This window comes from Arvicola amphibius, chromosome 6, assembly GCF_903992535.2.
Source record: "Arvicola amphibius chromosome 6, mArvAmp1.2, whole genome shotgun sequence".
Taxonomy (NCBI): domain Eukaryota; kingdom Metazoa; phylum Chordata; class Mammalia; order Rodentia; family Cricetidae; genus Arvicola; species Arvicola amphibius.
In genome coordinates, this window is record NC_052052.2 from 14,557,831 (window position 1) to 14,580,217 (window position 22,387).

At 43.0% G+C, this 22,387-nt stretch overlaps 1 protein-coding gene across 1 annotated transcript in view; it reads right to left on the bottom strand.

Annotated features, from left to right (window-relative positions):
* Positions 1 to 246: 246 nt before the first annotated feature.
* The window catches only part of Eif4g3 (eukaryotic translation initiation factor 4 gamma 3), a 239,637-nt gene continuing 217,496 nt past the window's right edge, over positions 247 to 22,387 (bottom strand). Inside the window, 8 exon segments of the mRNA XM_042055219.1 lie at positions 247 to 1,368; positions 3,718 to 3,864; positions 5,012 to 5,093; positions 10,252 to 10,398; positions 15,290 to 15,388; positions 17,382 to 17,463; positions 18,418 to 18,543; positions 22,055 to 22,227. Of these exon segments, the coding sequence (XP_041911153.1) occupies positions 1,187 to 1,368; positions 3,718 to 3,864; positions 5,012 to 5,093; positions 10,252 to 10,398; positions 15,290 to 15,388; positions 17,382 to 17,463; positions 18,418 to 18,543; positions 22,055 to 22,227 (1,038 nt within the window). The 3' untranslated portion in view covers positions 247 to 1,186.

Below are 22,387 nucleotides of genomic sequence, written 5' to 3' on the forward strand. Positions count from 1 at the left end.
TTTTCCCACCCTACCTTTGGGATTCTTAACTATTATAATGATTAATGAGAGATTTAAAAATCAGTGATATTATGGGGTGCTCTGCTGCCTAGAGTCCTCATACACACAGCTGCACTCCTATCTACACACAAGCACCCCCCGTATCCACACTGGACAGAAACACACATGGCTGCACACACATCATCAGCCACACCGTCAGAAGCAACTGGGATTAGGTAATGAGCAGCCAGCCAGCACCTCCCAAGCTGTCAAAAGGAGACGTCGTTTTATTTTAAACTTGCAATGCTTGTCTTTATTTTGTTCCTTATATTTTGAAAGTGAAAAGAAATAGTATTGAGTCAGTTCCTTTTTTATGTTTTTAAATATTTGTTCTATGTATTTACAAGCCTTAAGATTGCTCTAACGATTTCAATGGTATTCAGGGTATTTCCAGGGTAGCACTTTTTTTTGAACAATTCTTGGATTTTTCTGGTCCACAGTACTTCCTTCTGTTCCGAGGTTATGTATGTTTTGATTGCTAGTGTGATTTTTAACTTTTGGAAGCAAGCTGAGAAGCAGGCAGAAAGATCTGATCAGGGGTGGGAATGGAACGAGAGAGAGAGAGAAAGAGAGAGAGAAAAAAAAAGGGAGGGAAAAAAAGGATCTTTCTTACCTTGTTCACCCCAAACCTTCAAGTCTGGACTAACAGTTGTGTCTGAACACAGATGTGGGTGTATCTGAAGGGGAGGGAAATTGATTTCTCTGCTTTTCTATTATACAAGTTGTTTACAGAAACTGCAAATTAAAAATTACACACTGGCATTTGCAGTCCTTAAAATAAATTAAAAGTTCTCAACTGTTTTTTTTCCTTTCTTTTTTTCTTTTTTCTTTTTTTTTTTTTTGCTAAATGTGTTTTTTTTTTTTTAAAGTATGAGTCCTCGTTTAAAAAGAAAAGATTAAAACAGAAAATATTTTCTATAAATAGTACATGTATTTTGGTTTTCGAGCTCCCGCCCTCAGGTTTGCTGTCTCCTTGTTCCAGCACCTTTATCCTCCATGATCACCTGTTTCCTTTTCCCTCTCCCACTCGTGCACACGTGGGGTTTCTGCGAGAGTTGGCCTTGCTGCACTGTGATTGGCGAAGAAGTGAAACTTTTTAAAAAAATACTTAAATTGTTTCTTTTGTTTCTTTTGTGTATTTGAAGTATTAGTTATCCTCGGACTCCTCTTCTGCTTCCCGCAGCCACGTGAAAAATGCTGTGACAGATTTGAGGGCCACGCCCTTCCCATTCTGCTCTGCAGGGTCCTTGCTGCTTTCCCATTTATAGAAGGCATCCTCTGAGATCACCTCCTCGTCATACAGGCAATCAAAAAACATCCGGAGCAAATCTGCAAGTGGGTGGAAACAGCCATTGGTTGGGGCATCGCAGCAGCAAGGGGAAGCAGTGATGTGTGGACCAGAGAGGGAACGCATGCAGTGAGTGAGTGAATGGACGAAGGCAGTGAACAACTGAATCATCGTAGTGAACAAATACTTACTTCCTAGTACCACGCTCCAAACACTTTGATGCTGCAAACATTAACAGTCATTTGCAGAGGAAAACCCTAAGCAGTCTATATTACTTTTATACCTTTTATTTTATTCAAATCTAACATGTTCAGATACTGGGGAAGCTGTTTCTTATTATATAATTATCAAATTAAACACTTCACAAATTTTAAGGCTGTATGAAAAACAGAGAGTGACTTTGTACAGAAAACATGGGCCAAGATGATCTCTGCACTTTGGGGTATTAAATATCTCAACTGTTTGAATAATTGGAATTATTTTTCTCTTACAGTGGAAAAGGGAGAACACTGGTAGAGACATTACGCTCCTTTAAATGTATTTATTCTTCCTTTAAAACAGTTCCTTGGAACTGAGTTCAACCCAGAACACAGCAAGAGAGAAAAAGATAATTCTGTCATGATGGGGTTTTACTATGTATCTCTGGCTGGCCACAAACTCACTATGTAGAGCAGGCTAGCCTTGAACTCAAAGAAATCCACCTGCCTCTGCTCACTGAGTGCTGGATTAACTGTGAGCCCCATTGCCCCTGGCTCTTAGGACTCACTGCAGCTAGCTAGCTTCCTGACCATCAATCACACTAGTGGAGGAAGCAGTGAATGAATGGTAAATGTCAATTAGTATCAGAACCAGACAGATTCATAGCCACATTTCTTGATTAATCTTTGTAATTATAATAGTTTAACACTGAAATAAATCATGCCAAAACCCAACAAAAATAAAATCAGAACAACTCCAGTTGATCTACAGGGAAATGGAACAAGACCACAAGTCTGATGGTGGCAGGTTCCCAAACCAACAGTTCCCAGGATGTCTGCGGTCGATATACCTAATGCCAACATGGCAGCCACTTACTGCATCAGACAGCATCTCATCTGAAAAGCTTGTGTCCTCTTCTGCAACACCTCAGAAGGACACTATCCTGCCACATGACCTCACATGACTTTGAGAGAAGGACAAACAACTACAGTTTTGGATTCAGACTTCAGGGCCTCTCTGACTAACTCTGAGGATGAGATACTTTAGTCCTTCCTCTCCTCTCCCAGGAAGACTCAGGAGCACTTCCACCTTCAGAGGATAACTCTGCGAACGTCAGAACACAAGCAAAGTATCTGGAAACCACTCAAGGCCATCCCCGAAATAAGCCTGCTCCATCCATATGTACAAACTGCAATAATTCCTGAGGGTGTCCAAGATTCACTGGCCAGCACCTGACACTGGGGTGCATGGGTAACGGAAGCCTTGGTAAATGCCAGTGCTCAGGATGCTGAGATCATTGGCCAGCCTCTCAAGGCCATTTAATCTGCATCCAAGATATCCTACTTAAATGCAAGTTAAATAAAATGGGAAATTCAGTTCTCAGTCACAACAGCTACATTTACATGTACCACGGCCACAAGCATCTCAGGGTGACTAGGCTGCCATACTGAGCAGGGTATATGCATCCATTGTGACAGCAGAGCCATTAGACCTGGCCCTATGGAAAGATCAACTCTACACCAGTTGCCTTTGAGATATATTCTTACACTGCAGCCCAAACTGGCTGTGAAGCTATGCTTTTCTTGCCCTAGCCACACCCTGGGATGATGGGGGAACGTTACCCATCATCCAGTTCAACTATGTATGTATGTATGTATGTATGTATGTATGTATGTATGTATGTATGTGTATCTGTGCACCATGTGCATGCCTGTTGGGTGTGGAGACCAGAAGAGGGAGTTGTATCTCCTGGAACTGGAGTTAAGACTGGCTATGGGCAGCCATGTGGGTACCGGGAACCGAACCTAGGTCCACTGGAAGAGCAGCCAATGCTCTTTACACTTGAACTCTCTCTCTTTCTAGGCTCTAAGCTAGACTTTTTCCCCTCCTGGAGTTTAAGACAGGGTTTCTCTGTGTAATAGCCCTGATGGTCCCAAAACTTGTTCTGTAGCCCAGGCTGGCTTCAAACTCACAAAGATCCACCTGCCTCTTCCTTGAGTGCTGGCATTAAAGGCGTGTGCCACCACACCCTACTTAACTAGACTTAATAGCATTTTCTCACATAGGTTTTCACATTGCTGACTCTCTAAGTTGTTGCAAGTCATCCCACTACCCATGTCCAAACCCCAACTTTCAAGGCTTACAAATTCTACCTGATTGGCTGGACTCACTGTACCAAGATGGAAACTTACTGGCAGGTTGGTCAAGTTTTACTATTGATGCTTGTAGTGCATAAAGTGCTTGTAGTTCCTTCTCTGTGTCTGAGTCTAGGTACTTGAGTAAGATCGGCACTCTCTGCTTGATAACAGTAGTGTCCACTCTGAAGGTAGAACAGTCAGCTGCAGCGACAAGAACCAGAGTTAACACAGAACCCTTTCTACTGCTGAGTGCAGCAGGCATGCACATCTATGGAAGGAGAAGTAAGGGGCTCTAAAGCAAAGACTGAAATCTGTACATTCTTCTGTTGGATTGAACCAAGTCCCTCACACACTTGGCAAGCACTTTCCACTGAGTGGAGCCATCCCTGGACTTTTCATTTTGAGACAGGGTCTCACTAAGCTGTCTCATAAGGCCTTAAATATTTTCTGTAGCCCAGGCGGGCCTTGCGCTTTTGATCCTGCTGCCTCCACTTATAGGCCTCTGACACTAGTACACTTTTAATGGTATATTCTATAGAAAATGATATAAACCCTGAAGGGGAAATGCATGTGAAAGGCAGATTTCCCAACTTTTTACCTATGTAGATTATAATGAAACAGTACCAAGGTTTTATGGCAACTTAAGAGAGCCATATTAATCAGTTATCTCATCATAAAATTGGAGAGCTGACAGATATGTCGATTAGCTTGATTTAAACATTCCACATTGTAGATATTATCAAAACATCACTTTTAGCCTATGAATGTGTACAATTATAATTTGTCATACCAATTAAAAATATTACTAATTAATAATGTGGGAATTCAAATTAATACTTTAAAATGCAAAAATAAAGCAAAATTGGGAGCTGGAGCTATAGCTCAAGTTTACATGGCATAGATATTTAAACAATAAGCCAAACTTGGTCACAGGTAACTATACTTTTAGCACAAGGGAGGCATAAGCAGGAGAACTTGAGGTTAGCCTGGGCTATATGAAACCCCACCTCAAAAAAACCATTAAAAAATATTCAACCCGCTCATGCATGGAAGACATGGCCTTGATGATGGAAAGACAAAGTGGAAGGAAAAGTATGTGCACCCAAGGAGCAGTGCACAATTCCGCTCAACTGCAGAACATGAGGGGGGCAGGCAAGGGAGGCTCAGACCTGTTCTTACTGAGAGATCAACTATTCACCCTATGGCTGAGACAGCAGGTAGCACGATATGATGCCACCATTTGTGCAGAAACTGCAAGTGCCAAGAAATATAAAATGAGATCATGAAACACAGAGGCGACAATGTGTACTTTAGATGCTCGGAACCATAATCGACAGGTACCACTCACCTATAATAGCTGCTTTGCAAACGGCCGTCATTAAAGCTCTAAGGAATGTAGGCGAACTCATCTGGTTTTCGTCTAGATTAGCCTGGAAATGAAAACAGAAAGGATGTCTGTCAGGGTAAGGTGCTTCCACTTGTCTGTGAAAACGCTCCAGGCAGCCAGGCAGGTTTGAGGACTTCTTTCTCTGACCTCAGTCAATCATGCAGCACCATGTATTATGGTCATTTAGAGTTGCAACCACTGAACAACATTCCACGGTCACAACCCACAAGGAGACCCACCCTGTCTACATATGCAAAAGTGACCGCACTACAGGCGAGGGGCTGCTGCCCATGTCTAAATTTTAATTTTAGCACTGGGGGTTTGGGGAGGGGGAAAGGAGGGAGGGCAAAGGAGGACGTTCCGTGAGTTCTAGGCAGCTTGGTCTACAAAGTGAGCTTGAGGCCAGCTAGAGCTACACAGGAAGATGCAGCTGCACCATGAATAATGAATGCATTGTAGCCTGGATCATGTTCTCACCATGCGACTGCAGCCTTGGACCAACACTGCTGTTCATCTTCATCTACAGCAAATAGGACTGATTTCCAGAACAGCCTGGAACCTTTCAGGTGTTGAGAAATTCATTCCACTGATGTCCAATGAAGTCAAAAGGACCCTAGATTCCACTCCACTGCATGGATCCTGCTGCTTAGCCTAACACTAAGATGATGGGCAGCAACAGAAAAAGGCAAATGCACCAGGAAACAATACCTAAGAAAGGGTTTCAAATATTTCCATAGTATCCCAGGGACTTTTCCATCAGAGAATCAGCCTGAACACAGTGCAGCCTGGCAAGAAACACTGAACATGTTATTGTTTGCTTCTGGGTTTGAAAGTTTAGCCATCTAAGGTCGTTTAGAGACTGGCCAGTGGTGAAGGACTTTACAACTGAGGCAGGTCAAGGAAACCTCTTCCTGACACCTGTCCTCAATCCCACTCAACAGGAACTTCCGGGATCAGTGAGGGCAGGCAGTCAGATGGTCAGGTCTTTGGGACCACCACTGTAGCTAGGAAGGACTTTATTCCATTAGAGTTTCATGACCAGGCCAATCGCAGAAACAGAGGCATGTGGGGCCAGTGCCACATCTGGGGATGGACTATGGGAAGCAGTGGGTGCCAAGAGACATGCTGACAAACTGCACCTGCTTTACACTGCTTTAAAAGTACTTAGCTGGTCACAGTAAAGCACTGTCTGGTGAGCAGTGTGCACTCCAGGACTGCCTGGTCTCTAAAGAGAGACCTTCTCTCAAAAAACGAACTCAAGATAACCACCACCACCAACAACAACAAAAGGACAAAAACAAAAACCACAAACACACACAAAACCACCCATATAACTATATTTGGATTGAAGCCAAGCCTCAAAGAGTTACTTTTGCAAACATGGGAACAACTATTTTTGAAGAATAAATAATAGAAAAAAAAGTGTGTTATTTTAAGATAATGGGCTATTACATTTTCACTCACCGATATTTTATTTGTATTTACATATGTATGTATGAATGTATAGGCAGGGCTTCTCTTTGTAGCCCTGGCTGTCCTGGATCTCACTCAGTAGACCAGACTGACCTCAAACTCAGAGATCCACCTGCCTCTGCCTCCTGGGTGCTGGGATTAAAGGTGTGTGCCAGCACTGCCAGGCTAAACTGACATTCTTAAAAACTCCAAATAGGGGCTGGAGAGATGGCTCAGAGGTTAAGAGCATTGCCTGCTCTTCCAAAGGTCCTGAGTTCAATTCCCAGCAACCACATGGTGGCTCACAACCATCTGCAGGCATACACACAGACAGAATATTGTATACATAATAAATAAATAAATAAATAAATAAATATTTCTTTTTAGGAAAACTCCAAATATGGGGCTGGAGAGATGGCTCAGAGATTAGGTGCACCAGTTGTTCTTCCAGAGGACCCAGGTTCAATACCCAGCACCCATATGGCAGCTCACAACTTTCTATAACTCTGGCTCCAGGAGATCAAACAGCCTCACACAGACACACATGTAGGCAAAACACCAATGCATATAAAGTAAAAATAAGTTATTATTTTTTTAAAAAAACCTCCAAACAGTTATTTTATTTAGCTTTCAGTTAGGCTGCTGGAATCAAAGCTGTATACCACAGCTGCCTGGCCATTGAACAATATTTTTAAGGAACAGGTTAGCAGAGCAATTCTAAGTACTGGACAATACTTGAAATCCACAAAGGATGAGATTCCAAGCAAGGGAGCAAATAAACCAATTAACTAAATGTAATTAGACAACACTTGTAGACCATTTGAGTATTTCTCCTTTACAGCTACAAGGGAATGAACTGCTCCTTCCTTGTACAAATAAGGACAAGTATTGTAATTCTAGCATCTCACAGTAGAAAAGACTTGGAAAAAACTGCAAAGAAGCCTCCAGGTTAAGCAACAAAGTGAAGGAAGGAGGATGCTGGGCCTGCCGAAGGCTGTCGACAGCCAGACTCACAGGCACTGAGAGATCAGCCACTACTACAGCTGTCCTGCTCTCTCTTCTTGGTTTTTAAAAGAAATTTCTTTTATTAGGTAAAATCTACATTTGTTGAACCTTATCTTTATTTATTTGGTTAGAGTAAGGCATGTGTGTGTGTGTGTGGCTGTGAGTGAGGTCAAAGGCCAGCTTGCAGGAGCTGTCATTCCTCCATCATGTGAGTTCTGGTGATTGGCAAAGACATCAAGCTGGCTGCGCATAGTGGCCTCCCTTTAATCCCAGCAGAGACAGACGGTCTCAGTGAGTTTGAGGCTAGCCTGATTTACAGAGTGAGTTCCAGGACAGCCTGGGCTACAATAATAAGAGAACTTCTTTTTAAAAAGATCAAAACAAACAAACATTAAAAAAAAATGTATGAAAAAAAAGAAAATCCTATGAAGCTGAGTGGGAACTAGGGAAGGATTTGGGAGAGCTAGGGGAGGGAAAAGAATATAAAATGTATGGAATTCTCAATTATCCCTGCTGAGACTGTTGAACTGAATTCTAAAGAAACTACTGCAAATGTTAATGCAGCAGAACCTAAGAGTGGACAAATATATATATATGCAATTTTTTGGTAAAGAAATGTTAATTTATAATGAAGTTGGACAGTTTAAAGAACAAAAAGTAAAATCACAAGTATGTAGTGAATTCTGAAATGAAAGTTCTACCACTTAGACAATGTCCATCTACAAAGTCATGAGGGGATGGCGCTCAGCACGTGAGCTGCGACCTGACTTTCAGAACCGAAAGCTGTGCTGGTGGCACAGTGGTTAGCACAGCTGCCGTCTAAGAATCAACTATAACAGAATGGGTTAAGACCAGGAAAGAGATGGCTACCCGGTGGGAATCCCAGAGGAGGTCCTTGTGCTCACAGATAAGCACTGCGGGAACCAGGATTGGTTAACACACAGGGTTCCTGCAAAGGAAACTATACAGAACCTGCTACCCATCCAGAAGGCTGGGAGACCTTTTGGGCTGTGTGGAACAGACTATGCTGGATCCTCCCCCAAACCCTTATTATGAGCTTCTCAATCTACAGAATCCATCTTTATGGAAGATGTCACATGTATTTTACAAAGTTTCAATGTAGTCATATCTTAAGCTTTATTGTACACATGAGACTGAGTTGTTAATTACTAGGAATTTTTTTTAACCAAATTGTGCTGTCTAAAATAAACTAGTTGGGGTTAGATTACAAAGTTTGGACGAACATGGCTACTTAGTCATGTTGAACCAAACCACCCTCGTGCCTCCCTCCAACTGTTACTCTGCCGACCATGACAGTCACAGAGACCCCTGCAGCTACACTACAAAGTAATATTCAGAAAAATGCAGCCATGTTAAAGCAACCTTTAATTTTAATTACTCATCTTAGAATGAGACACAATTCCTGAGTTCCAGCAAGGCATCTGAAGCTATCTAATGAGCATATGACACACTCTTCTGGCCTTCTTGGGCACCAGGCATGCACACAGTGCAGACATATATGAAGGCAAAACACCCACATCATAAAATAAAATATTAAAACTATATATAAAAATATATATAAAATATATAAAAAAGCAGTGATTAAAAGAGAGAAAGCAAGCTTTCAAAAAAAGATTACCAGGTATAGACAGGGGAGAAAAAGCAATCAAGTTATTAGGGTGGGTCACATTAGTTCACAATATCTGGAGTGGTTAAAGACCACAGCAGGTTGTTGTGAGAGGGGCCGCTTGTTGGTTCCTGGCTGCTCAGCCCCGAAATAATCACACAGAAACTATATTAATTAAATCACTGCTTAGCCAATCACTTAAGTGTATTGCTAGCTAGCTCTTACATCTAGTATTAACCCATCTCCAGTATTTTATATTTTACCATGAGGCTCGTGGCCTACAGGCAAGGTTTCAGCATGTCTGTCTCTGGTGGAGGATCCATGGCTTCTCCCTGACTCCACTTCCATTCTCCCAGCATGCAGTTTAGTTTTCCCCGCTTAGCTAAATTCTGCCTTACTATAGGCTCAAGCCAGCTTTCTTTATTCATTAATGGTAATCACAACATTCAGAGGGGAAATCCCACATCAGCGGACACAGTGGGGTAAGGGAGAATTCTGCTTCTGTGACCTCATAAAAAGCCTGTAAGCACCTTCACAGACAAGCATTACCACTCAAAGGAATAGAGCAACAGGTTAAAACGTACAACATGCCGGAATACTGAAGAAAAGTCAGTGTACGTCACAGCAACTGCATGCTGCTCCTCAATTTCATCTAAGCTAGTACACAAGTGATAAAATATGGAATGCATTCTAATGAAATGAGGCCCAGAGAAATGGGTCTGTGCTCTGAATAGGTTTTTACTTGACTTGTTAAAGACTAAAATTGACTGGGCATGGTGGTGTATACAAGCAGAGGCAAGGAGATCTCTATGAGTTCAAAGCCAGTCTTGTTTAGTTAGCAAGTTCCAGACTAGCCAAGGCTTATACCTGTGATCTTGATTTAAAACAAAACAAAAAAATAACCAAACAAACAACCCCCCCAACAAACCAATAAATAAATAAAAGTGATAAAAAAGACTGAGCACTTGTAAAAACCCTCTGAATGATCTTTGAATTTCAAATACACTGCACACATATAGGCACAAAAGCTGCGGGGCATGGGGTAAAAGGTCTGAGGAAAAGGACTGCTGTGGGAACTCTAGAGAGACAGCCAGCAGAGCGTGGTTGGTGTCTGTACCTCTATCCAGTCGAAAATCCGCTCGTCGTCTGCCCTGTCCTCCATGATGAGTTTCTCCAGCCGCTGAGACAGCTCCTCAGCGGAGAGTTCTTTCTTCGAAAGTGCTTCAGAGGAACAGGAACTTTCTGACTCTATGAAGTCCAATTTCTGGAACCAAATAGGTCACATTGATATCGTTCGGTGTGCCGATTACATGAGATACTGGTATTGTTCAATGTGACAATTATGAGACACAGGCAGTGTTCACTGTGCTGATTATATGAGTCACTGGTGCGTTCAGTCCCATGGACAGGGAAGGCTGGCCATGAGCAGACACACTCCACACGGAGCTGTGAACGGCTGCTACTTCAGCAGCATTTCCATGAGTCTCCAGCCTTTCAAACAAATTGTATGTAGGGGACAGAGAGATGCTCAGTGGTTAGGAATGCACACTGCTCTTACACAGGCCCTGGGCTTGATTCCCAGCACCCACTAGGATATAATTCACAACTGTCAGTTACTTCCAGCTCCAGAGAGATCCATTGCCTCTGGCCCAAGGGCATCCGCACTCAGAGACACATACACTTAATTAGATCTAATTTTTAAATTGAAAAACAAATCTATTTAATATTTGTATGTATGTACATATGGAGGCCAGAGAATAACTTAAAAAGTTATTTTAGTTTTAATTACATGTCCTTATGGGCATGTGTACATGCAAGTGCAGGTGCTCTCAGCGTCCAGAAGAGGGCGTCTGACCTCTTGGAGCTGTGAGTTACAGGTGGCGGTCTGCAGCCTGCCATGGAACTGACCTCCACAGCAACTGTACACACATTCTTATCTGCTGAGCCAGCACTCCACCCACACTTTGCCTTTCTACCTTATGTGGGTCCCAAGGAATGAGCACAGGCCACCAAGGCTTGTGTAACAAGTGCCTTACCTGCAGCCATCTTGTCAGCCCAATCTTCAAACTTTTATATTGTACATTTCTATGCTCCATAAAAAGGCAAACTAACTCCCTATGGTTCTCTCTGTCTTGCTACCTCCAGATCACTGTGAACTGCAGTCTTGCAGGGAGTTAGGCTGCAGGAGGCCCTGAGGGCTAAGACTGCAGCTTCTCCATAACCCATGTCTGGTATTAGTTCTACAGAGAACAGTGGCAGCAATAGGTCCTAAGGATCCTGATCATGCTAACCACAAGGGCGAAAAATGATGTTATCAACTGTCATGGAAACAGTAACCAAAACCCACACTGTTCTGTCAGGCAATAAGTAAGCTACATGGCTGTGCATGGCTTTACACCATCTTTACACAGGAGTACTAAAGATCATTCAAACCAAGTTTTCTCCAGTGCTTTTTAAAATTTGGTATTGATTAAAAACTAAAACCCAACTCATTTGGATTCTATTTTGGATCCCAATGTTTTATTTCTTCCACACACTGCCTCTCCTATCTCTCCTTCTCCCCACTTTTGCAGGTTTTTAGTGGAATCCGAGACTATGAATGTGTCAAATAAGCATTTTGGCACTAAGCCACACCAGCCTGGCCCAACATTGTTATATTTTTCTGATTCGGTGTTGGTAAACAGTATGCTCCTCAGACTTCAGCACACATAAAGAAGCCTAAGAGGACAGCCATAAGCTTGATCTAGAGCTGGAGAGCTGGCTCAGTGATTAAGAGCATTGCACTGGACACTCTTCTAGAAAACTCAGGCTCAACTCCACCCACATGGTGGCTCACAACCATCTGTAATTCCAGTTCCAGGAGATCTGACTCCTTCTTCTGGCCTCCTTGGGCACTGGGCATCCACCTGGAGTCCATACATACATACATACATACAGGCAAAACACCAATCCACATAAATAAAAGCCATCAGTGTGTACAACTGTAAACTTTCCATGACATGACCCAATGCTCTGAGGGATTAAAGTATCTACAAGGAAAACCTAACATTTCACCAGAATTTACAGAACTTACTTTGAGCTATGAAGCAATTAACAGTATTAACATGTCAATAAAAGTAAAAAAAAAATGAAAACAAAGGCAATGCTCAGGGAAACACTTGTAAAAGTTACCTCTCTTCCTAGAATCTTGAGCACGGGGCTTACTTTCACTTATACCCAAGTTCACCATAGCAGCTTTTGTTGTGGGGTTTTGACATGGGGTCTCTGTGGGAGTTTGACTGTACTTGCCCCCAAGTGGTACTTCCTTGTTGAAGGAAACACGTCATTCTGGGGGCAGACTTTGAGGTTTCCTAGGCTTAGGATACTGTCTAGTTTCTCAGCTGACTTCCTGTTGCCTGCAAGATGTAGGACTCTAAGCTACTCCTCCAGCACCATATCGGCCTACATGCCACCATGCTCCCACCACGATGATAAATGGATTGAACTTTTGAAAATGTAAATGAGCCATGTCAACTAAATGTTTTCCTTATAAGATTTGCCGTGGTCATAGTGTTTCTTCAAAGCAATAGAAACCCTAAGACAGTCTCACAGGCTAGGTTGGCCTCCAATTCATTATGTAACCAAGGAGAATCTTTTAACTCCTGAACCCTACTCCGCACCTCCCAAGGGGTGGATTATGATGCTTGACCTCATGTCTTTGAAATCACAGGCAACAAAGGGAACATAGCCTGAATCAGAAGCCCACTTTTACACTGCCAGGGCTACCAGAGGGTCTCCTTTCAAGTATGACTTCTGCATTGCTTCCCAGTGTCCCGAGTTCAGCCTGAAGCACTGCTTGATTGATATCAGCAACTTCATTTCCCTGTGTTCAAGAAAGAATTTTCAGCAGGGTCTCACTATGTGGCCCTGGCTTGGCCTTGAGCCAAGAGATCAACCTGTTTCTGCTCAGTGAGGACCAGGAAAGTAGACATACTTTCTTGGTTTCCTACAACTGAAAGATTGCTTTGTGGAGTTCAGTATTATTTAGTATTACTAAGTCTTTATATATGTGTAGAATTCACAGAAAGACCATGGATTCTCGATTTGTCTTTACAGGAACATTTTTAACTACAACCTGAATTCTTGTTCTGGATACTGATTCCCTTCAATGAGGCTAATGGATACATTAGGACAGAACTGACTCAGATATCTGACTCACATTTTGGAACAGAATTCATAATACTGCCACTACTTTCTGCTGCAGTGGTAAGCACTCTTGCCTTTTCCTTTTTCCCTAAAACTTTACTTCTAGATCTGTGGTGGTGGCGGTGGCACACGACTTAGTTTTGTTCTGTTTTATTTCTGGATACAGGATTTCTCTGTGTGGCCCTGGCTGTCCTGGAACTCACTCTGTAGACCAGGCTGGTTTTGAACTCACAGATATCCACTTGCCTCAGTGTTAGCTACAGTGTGAGTTTAAGACTAACTGCTCAGCCATCTCTCCAGCCCTGTGGTTCTTCCTTCTATGAGCATGTCCCTAGTGAACCTAGACTACAGCTACAACTGAAGCAAATGCACAGCAACCCAGACACTGTCTTTGTACCCAAGATGACACTTCCTTGCTTTGGTTCTGTTATACTGCTCAAGCTGGCCTCAAATTTCTGGTAAACAAGTGATCCTCCTGCATCAGGCTTCTGAACAACTGTGACTCCAAGAACATCCACCCCATAGTGCACATCTCAATACATTGCAAAGCAATGGGTTTGCCATTTATTTATTTATTTTTACTACTGTGGGGTTTTGTTGTTGTTGTTTTTAATTTTTCCCCCCTTGGAGATAGGGTAGCCCTGGATAGCTTTCTCTATGTAGACCAGGATGGCTTCAAATGCACAGAGATGCCCTGCTGACCCAAGTGCTAGGATTATGTGCACCAGTAGGTATGGCCATTACTGATTATGTTATGACTGGCCTTAGTTTACCTTTTTGGTCTGAGACAGTATCTCACCATGTAGCCCAGACTGATTACCTGTAGATCCTACCTTCAGCCCCCATGAGGTGGGATTCCAGGGACTGGCACACAATGCTCAAACTCAAGGGATTCAGGATTTGCAGGGGTCTTGTGTGCCTTGACTTGGTGTCTTACAGTTGCTTGTTTAGTACCAGAATGCACTCTGGCTTGGAAATTTCTGCATTTGGCTATCAAACAGGAGGCAAGCTGAAGAAGGTTCTGATTTTAAGATCCCTCCAATTATTATCAGTGGGGTTTTAAATAGTCTGTCTACAGTTCTCTCTCTTGTAAGTGGCATGCTAGTCCCACCTCCCGCCCCCACACTCGAGAGTACCTCGTGGCTCGGAACACGGCAGCTTTTGTGACGTCACTACTTATCAAGTCCACTTTAGGTCACAGGTCAGTTAAGTATTCTTCTTAAACTATGTGTGTGAACATGGCTAGTCATGTGTGTACATGTGCATATATGTGTTTATGCACATCCATCTACCTTGCTTTGAAACAGGGTCTCTCACTGGCCTGGAATTCACTTACCAGGCTAGACTGTCTCGTCAGCAAGCTTTACCAATCTTCCAGTCTCTGACTATTCAGTACTGGGATACAAGTCCACACCATTTTTTACAGGGGGCCTGAGGATTAAATTCAGGCAAAGCCTTTTCTGGTCCATGCAAAAATGATGATAGTGTGCACAGAAATGTCCACTACAGCCTTTCCCACTAGATATTACAGCCTGACGACTGCCCCCTGCAGAGACTGCACCTACTGAGATTCATTAAACCTGTCTCTTCGTTTATCTGTATGCAGAAATCCCGCCTCTCTGCTTAACGCTCTATAATAAACATGGTGAGCTTCCCAGAGAGGCCACTTCACCCAAATGAAACTTTCCTGTCCATGCGCCTACTATCAGCAGAGGGCCCTGAGATGTCCTGGACGTGCTACCCGACACCAGCCGTTACTATGATTCTCAGCTAAGTTGCTGAAATGTTGGGGTCAAACCCAGGGCTCTACTGAGCCAGTATCTAGCCCCTCAACAGTACTACTTTGATTTATTTATTATTATCATTGTCTTCATCTGCAATGATGTGGCTAGATCCCAGGGCCTCATGAATGCTACACAAGAGCTCTAACAACCTCAAACCAACCATCATCAAAAGGAACTGTTACTCACCTGCTCTAAGAGAAAATTATGTACATCTTCCCCTTCTGGTAGAAAGTCCTTCCAGCTGAGTTCAGCCTCCCTCCATAAGGCTCCTACTTTCTTATGGCTCTAAAACAGAGATAAACCACCCATCAGTTTTGCTTGCAAGAAGGAACGAAGTTTTGCGTGACATACCTCTAGAGACTAAAAATAAAATAAAATTCAGTACTGATCCTTACTAGCGGGACTATTTTCTTCCAAGTAGAAATGTTTGAATACATGTAACTGTAATGGTGATTCTGGCCACACTGAGAATGCCCATACTTAGGAGGCAGAACTCATCTTGAGTTCGAAGCCAGCCTGGACTGCATAATGAGTTCCAAGATAGTCTGGGCTACAGAGTTGACCCTGTCTCCCAAACTTAAAAATAAACATATACATAAATAAATAAAACAGTGAATGACTTAGCATAACTGCTTATGAGTCAACTATTCATTTGCTAGATGCTTAATTTAGGACACTGCCAACAATTACTAAACATCCTAATCCACTAATTTTACATGTTTATACTGCTTCCCCCTCCCAGACAGCTCTGCTTATACACCTCATGAAGCAGACACAGGCCTCTCTGGCACCCCGATCAGGGATCACCTTTTTGACTCAAGCAGAAGGACCACACTCAGATGGACACACACAAGCAGGTATCCTTGCTGCTTCAGAAAGATGACGTAACAGAAACACTAGAGGCTAATGACATCATCATATAGTAGAGCAAGAGAAGAGTTGGTTTCAGCTGCAGTGTGACACATGCCTGCAATCCCAATACTTGGGAAGATAGCAGGAAGACAGTTATAAATCTGAGGCTAGCCTAGGCTGTGAACTAGAACTCTGTCTCAAAATCATAGAAATATACAAGTAAAAAAATCCCACGAAAAAGAGACAAAAACACATATCAAAATTCTGGGTTTTGTTATTTGCTTTCTGTTACTGAAAATTAAAGTAGCTAACAAATTTGAAGTGAGAACGGAGAAGGTAGAAGAGGGAAAGCTGAACTATAAGAGTTCAGGGAACACTTTAGTGTCGCAAGGCAGAGAGAGCTATCACAAGACAGGAAGTCCCAGAAGTGGGCTGTTCAAAGTGTCTAGCTATTTCACACAGGTTCCATAAATGAGTCCTGAAGGGCTTCTGCGCGTCAGAGTGGGACAGAAAGCTGTGGTTTAAAAAAAAATAAAAATAAAGCCAGGCAGTGGTGGCACACACCTTTAATACTAGCACTCGGGAGACAGAGGCAGGCGGATCTCTGCGAGTTCAAGGCCAGCCTGGTCTACAGGGTGAGTTCCAGGACAGGCTCCAAAGCTATAGAGAAACCCTGTCTCAAAAACCAAAACAAAAAAGAATGAAAACCTACAAAATGTAATCTATCACCCCAGCACCTCCAGCTCAGACAGAAGCACAGCAGGAGCCCCTAGCATCTTCCCAGAGTCCTGCTTTGCTCTGACATCCTCTTCCACACAACATCACCAGGATGAAGCACTCCCACCCCCTCTCCGTGAACGGCTCACCCCTGCCTATCTCGCTCTCCAGCCTACACAGACTTTGCAGGCTTAGTTATCTTTGAATAACAGACATTTCCCTGAGAAAAATTCATTATCCTGCACAATCACTTTACCACTTATCTGCAGCCAGATTAGAGTAGACCTCAGCAGTCAAGGTAATAAAATTAGCCATTTGTGACTCCAGAACTCCTGGAGCACAGTCCTGAGTCACTATGTGGATGCTGGATCCGAACCAGCATACTCTGCAAGAGCAGAACGTTCTCTTAATCACTGAGCCATCTCAATTCCAAGTATTAGCACAGTCATTTTGTTTCAAGAAAAGACAAACTCACAGTCACAAATACTAAGTCTCTTCAGATTCTTTAGAACTATTATATCAAATCATTCTAGTTGCGACTGAACAATTCTTCCCAGAGATCCTGGTAAAAGAGGAGTGAAGGCACCTCTGACAGAAACAAGCCAAGCAGCGGCACGCTCCTCTTCCCAAGATCAGAAAAGGAACACTCACTGTTCACATCACTGCCCTCTGACCACGCCAACAGGCCTGACGTTCAGCTAACACTCACCATTTGTTTGCATAGAAGGTGCAGTATTTCAGAAAGCAGGATCCCAGCTCTTCCCACGGGAAGCAAAGGCTTGCTAAATTCTCTGTAGAAGACAGGAGCAGCGAGTGAGATCTGACATAGCTTCTGTTCCGTAGCAGTACACAACGGAGGCGTGCCAATGGAGAGTGTGTGGGCTAGCTACTCAGACTTCCTGGCCACCACTCAGGCTTGATGGATGAACAGGAGTGGGGCTGTGGAAGCCCTGGATTTGTCTTTATTGTGAGCACTTAGGTGACTCTACTTACCTGCGACATCAAATGAAAGAGTGATGCTCATTTAAGGCTCAGTCACAAGTACAGTTAAGACAGGAATTTTTTTTTTTTTTTATGGTATTTTCTGAGTGAGGTGAAAAGAAACCGCTGTGCCATAGCCTAACCCAATCTTTCCTAAACTAAGTTCTCTAGGGCAAGCATCTTAAGCTCCCCAAGAAGGGGTTCTTCTGCCAATTAAATCAGACTATGCCCAGTTAAATCGTTTTTCTTGCTTGTTTTCCTGTGATAGTCTCACAGTCCCCAATGTGCACTTTGGAAATCTTTAAGAAGAGGGTCATGTGATACACGCAGTCAATCTTTAAGGGTCACGTGGTTTGCAGAGTGTGATGGTATGAACTGCTATAGGGACAGCAGTGTTCTGAAGGGGAGACTCATCAATAACACAAGCAGCACTGATCCCAATTCACATCCAGTTCACGATGCTGCCATTTGAACTGTGAGACTGGGATGTAGCAGAGCAGCTCAGCAAAGGCAGGCACAAACAGAGACTAACAGGAAACTTCCAGAAACAATCACTTCCTGGACTCTGAGCTGCATCTGGGACTCGTGTCCCAAACATATCTCCAGTATAGACAATGTAACAATTTCTTCTTGAAATTGAAGGCTGAGAGTCATAGGCTGTGTTATGAGTGTCCAGAGGCACCAATGGACAGCACTATGCCAGAGCAGGGGAGTTTTGAGACCATTTACCTTAGTAGATGTCAAAAAGAATAAATACAACTTACACAATAAGTTCTCTCATGGAAATTCCCCCTTCTTTTAACAAGGGGGTGACTAGTTCAGCCAGGTACAACCAAATATGGGGAATATCAATGGCCATGTCATCTGCCAATTCCAAGGTTTCAGAAAAACTGAAAAAAGAACAAGAGAAAAAAAAATCACTGAAAATGTAATTTAAAAGTTAAAATTAAACAGAGACCCAAACCAGTAAGGTACAACTTTGTGGACGCTAAGCCCATCCTCTGTGAAGCACCGGTCAGCTGCAGAGGGTGCCATGCTCTGGAGCTCACAGTAGTGTGGGGCGGGGAGGCAAACTGAAGACAGAGCGAAGAGACGCAACGGGCACGACAGGCAGCGCCAGGGGGGGAGGGAACCTCTGTAGGGACACGACGTCTCAAGTGCTTAGCCATTGAAAGTGTGGGACTAAACACATGTTACCATACAGCCAGAGACACGGGAGGAGAGAGACTTCCGTATCTTAGGACGGAAATCCAGAAGATGACGGCGGACCACTACAAACACTGTTCTAAGCTGCAAGTTATGATGGCCGAAGAGTTCTGGCCTTTGTGCTATGGAATGTAGATATTTTTTTTTTTTTTTTAAATATTTATTTATTATGTATACAATATTCTGTGTGTATGCCTGCAGGCCAGAAGAGGGCAGCAGACCCCATTACAGATGGTTGTGAGCCACCATGTGGTTGCTGGGAATTGAACTCAGGACCTTTGGAAGAGCAGGCAATGCTCTTAACCTCTGAGCCATCTCTCCAGCCCCTGTAGATATTTCTTAATGTGAAGTAAAATAAAGAGGAATTAAATATAAAACTTAGAAGAGAGCTGGACGCAGGGTCACATTCCTGCATCCCCAGCTGTTTGAGAGGCTAAGGTGAGAAGGCTAAATTCAAGTTTAAGATGAACTGTAACAGAGCCCGACCATCTCTCAAAAACACAGAAAGAAAGAAAAAAAGAAAACGGTGAGAGAAAAGGCTTCTGGGAGTCAGTCGGGTCATGTGTTGGGCTGAAGGCTGCAGCTACGGACAATGCAAACCATTCAGGTCTGTTAATGGTTTTCCTGCCTCCCTCCCTCCTTCCCTCCCTCCCCCTGCCCCCCTCCCCACTCTGGATGTCCTGGAACTCACTCTGTAGACCAGGCTGGCCTTAAAACTCACAGAGATCTGCCTGCCTTTTGCCTCCCAAGTGCTGGGATTAAAAGCATTTGTCACTATGGCCTGGCAATGGTTTTCATATACAATAGATTTTAAAAGATTTTAAAACCAGAGGCAAAAAACATGCACAAATCTGCCAGCTAAGTCAAAAGAAGGGAGGAATGAAGGGCAAGCCAGGAGCAGTGACTGCTGTGTCCTTAAATACCACATGTGCTTTTCCAAGGCAACAGCATATTCCAGTCAGGAGTCACCCAGCTTTTTTTTTTTTGGAGGGGGGGGTCGCTCCACACTACTTCATTTCCACGTAAAAGGAGCTTGCTTTATAGGAGCTACCATTTCAAAACATTCATATACATCATCTAACTGTGGTTTTCAGACATGCTACTGTCGATGTTTCGACCTCACAGCTTTGACATCCACTTGCTCTGCAGAAGAGACTAGCCCATGCTCTCATTATGTATGGGGGACACAATGGGAAACTCCAGGATTTCTGGGTTAATTACTTGATCTTGCCCACTCATGTTCTGTGGGCTCTCAGCATATAATGTGCCCAATAGACAACAGAAACCATCCTTGTTATTCAATAATAATACATCATTTTCATCTCGTAGCACAACTAAAAGACACTCATATTCTTGATCTGTTTCCACTTTGCAGTCAGCCAGTACATCTTGGAGCAGCTGACAAGACACAGCTGGGAATCAAATCCATTCTGCTGATAAAACTATCACCTTTCCCCCTTCTGAACATAGGGTTTCCATAGTACAAGTATACAGGTCTGTCTTTCTTTCTTTCTTTCTTTCTTTCTTTCTGTCTTTCTTTCTTTTTCTTTTTCTTCTTGCGGGGGTGGGGGAGGGGAAGGACAGGGTTTCTTTGTATAGTCCTGGCTGTCCTGGAACTCGATCTGTAAACTGAGCTGACCTCAAACTCACAGAGATCTGCCTGCCTCTGCCTCCCAAGTGTTAGGATTAAAGGTATGAGCCACCACTACTCAGCAGTATTTCCTTTTTAAGTTTATATAGTTAAGAACTTTTAGAAGAAAAAAATTTTGGGTATGCAAATTACTTCTATTTGCATTACTTAACCATCTTCTGTGTGTTGAGGGAATGAGAGAGCAGGACCATGCCTGTGTCCATGTATTCAGTGACCACAATGTCAATGGGGCTGCACAGGCTGCAGTAAACTGTGCTCTGTACAACAAACAGCAAACCACTATTGACCAAGGAAATCCCTAGGTCTAAGTCTAACCAGGAAAGTAAAAGACTTCCACCCTCCTTAGTGGGAACTCTGAGGACATTAACAAAAAGTGAGGGAAAGAAAAGCCATCTTAAGACAATGGCTTAGAATATTTAAAATGATAAAACATTCACTATCATTCAAAATGATCCACAGATCCAGCGCAACTTGTATCAAAATCTCATATATAGCTCAATTTAGGGTTTTGAAAAGCCCAGAACTTAAAATATCTTAGAATTACAAAAGACCTCAAACAGCCAAAATGTTGGAGGAAAAAAGCTCAAAACAAGAAAACAAAATTAAACAAAACAAAGCTGAAGGCATGCCTCTAAAGAAATTATCTCTGAATTCAAGAAATTATTTCAAAAAGGTATCATAAAGCAGTTGTAAGCAAAAGAGAATGACACTGGATAAAAACAGACCCACTGGCCAATGAAATAGGAGAGAGAACCCAAAATAAGCCCTGAGCACAGCCAGTTCACGGTCCACAAAGAAGAACACACAGTGGGGACAGGACAATCTGGTAAGGGCAGTGAGAAAGCCAGGTCTCCACAAGCAGAACAGTAGGCTAATCCTCTGCCCCAAGAAAAAACTCCAAAGTGGAGTGAAGATGTGATATTAGACCTGAAACTACTAAAAGAAAGCAGTGGCTCCACAGTGCCAACCCAGGTGACTCAAGGCTGCAGCAACCTAAGCAGCACTAAGACAAACAGGATGGTAGCCAACCCTGAAGCTGCGGAGTACAGGGAAGCACAAGATATAGACAGACACAGAACAGCAGGCAGCATTGGAGCTGAGCAAGAATGCTTAACTGCCTCCCGCCAGGAAAACAACCAGGACATGCTGTGTCATTTCAGCATCTGGGAGGAAGAAGCGGTGGGATTAGGAGCTAAAAGTCCAACTGAGCTACACAGCAAGGACCTTAGTCTCAGGAAATCTCTGAGAACTCCAGACCATTTTATATAAATTTAGAAGTTTGTGGAGGAGAAACACACACACATCAGTAACTTTCCTTCATGAGCCTGGTGATAATGAGCTGTGGTTACTTTGGTCAAGTCTTTTACATTACAGACATAAGATGGACCTCTCAGAGAAAGCCAGCAGATGGCTGCACAGCCTAGCCTAGCATACAGATTGCCATAATACCAATCAACACTGCACACGATGTTAAAATACTACAGTAGACATAAAGGTCATTGATGGAAAATATTACCCATCAGCTTAGGTGTGAGGATACCAACCCTTTGAAAAAGTCCTGCTTGCTGAGTTTTTCTGACTGCACCAGCTGATACAGTAACTGGCCCATGTGATCCCTGGTGATCTGGCTCCGTTCCAGGGTGAATTCGACACCCACCTTCACAAAAACATGCAGTGGGCCCTGGGCACCCAGCTCCTCAATGCACTGCGTGGCCTCCTGTTCAAACAACAAATAAAGGCTTGCTTCAAAACATACTTACATTAAAAGCAGTACGAAGCTTTATAAACAAGACATTTTCAAATCTAAGCTTTTATCTTATTTAATGTTAAAAAAAAGCTTTTATAGCAAATTCCTAAAAGAGAGAGGAAAGAAATAA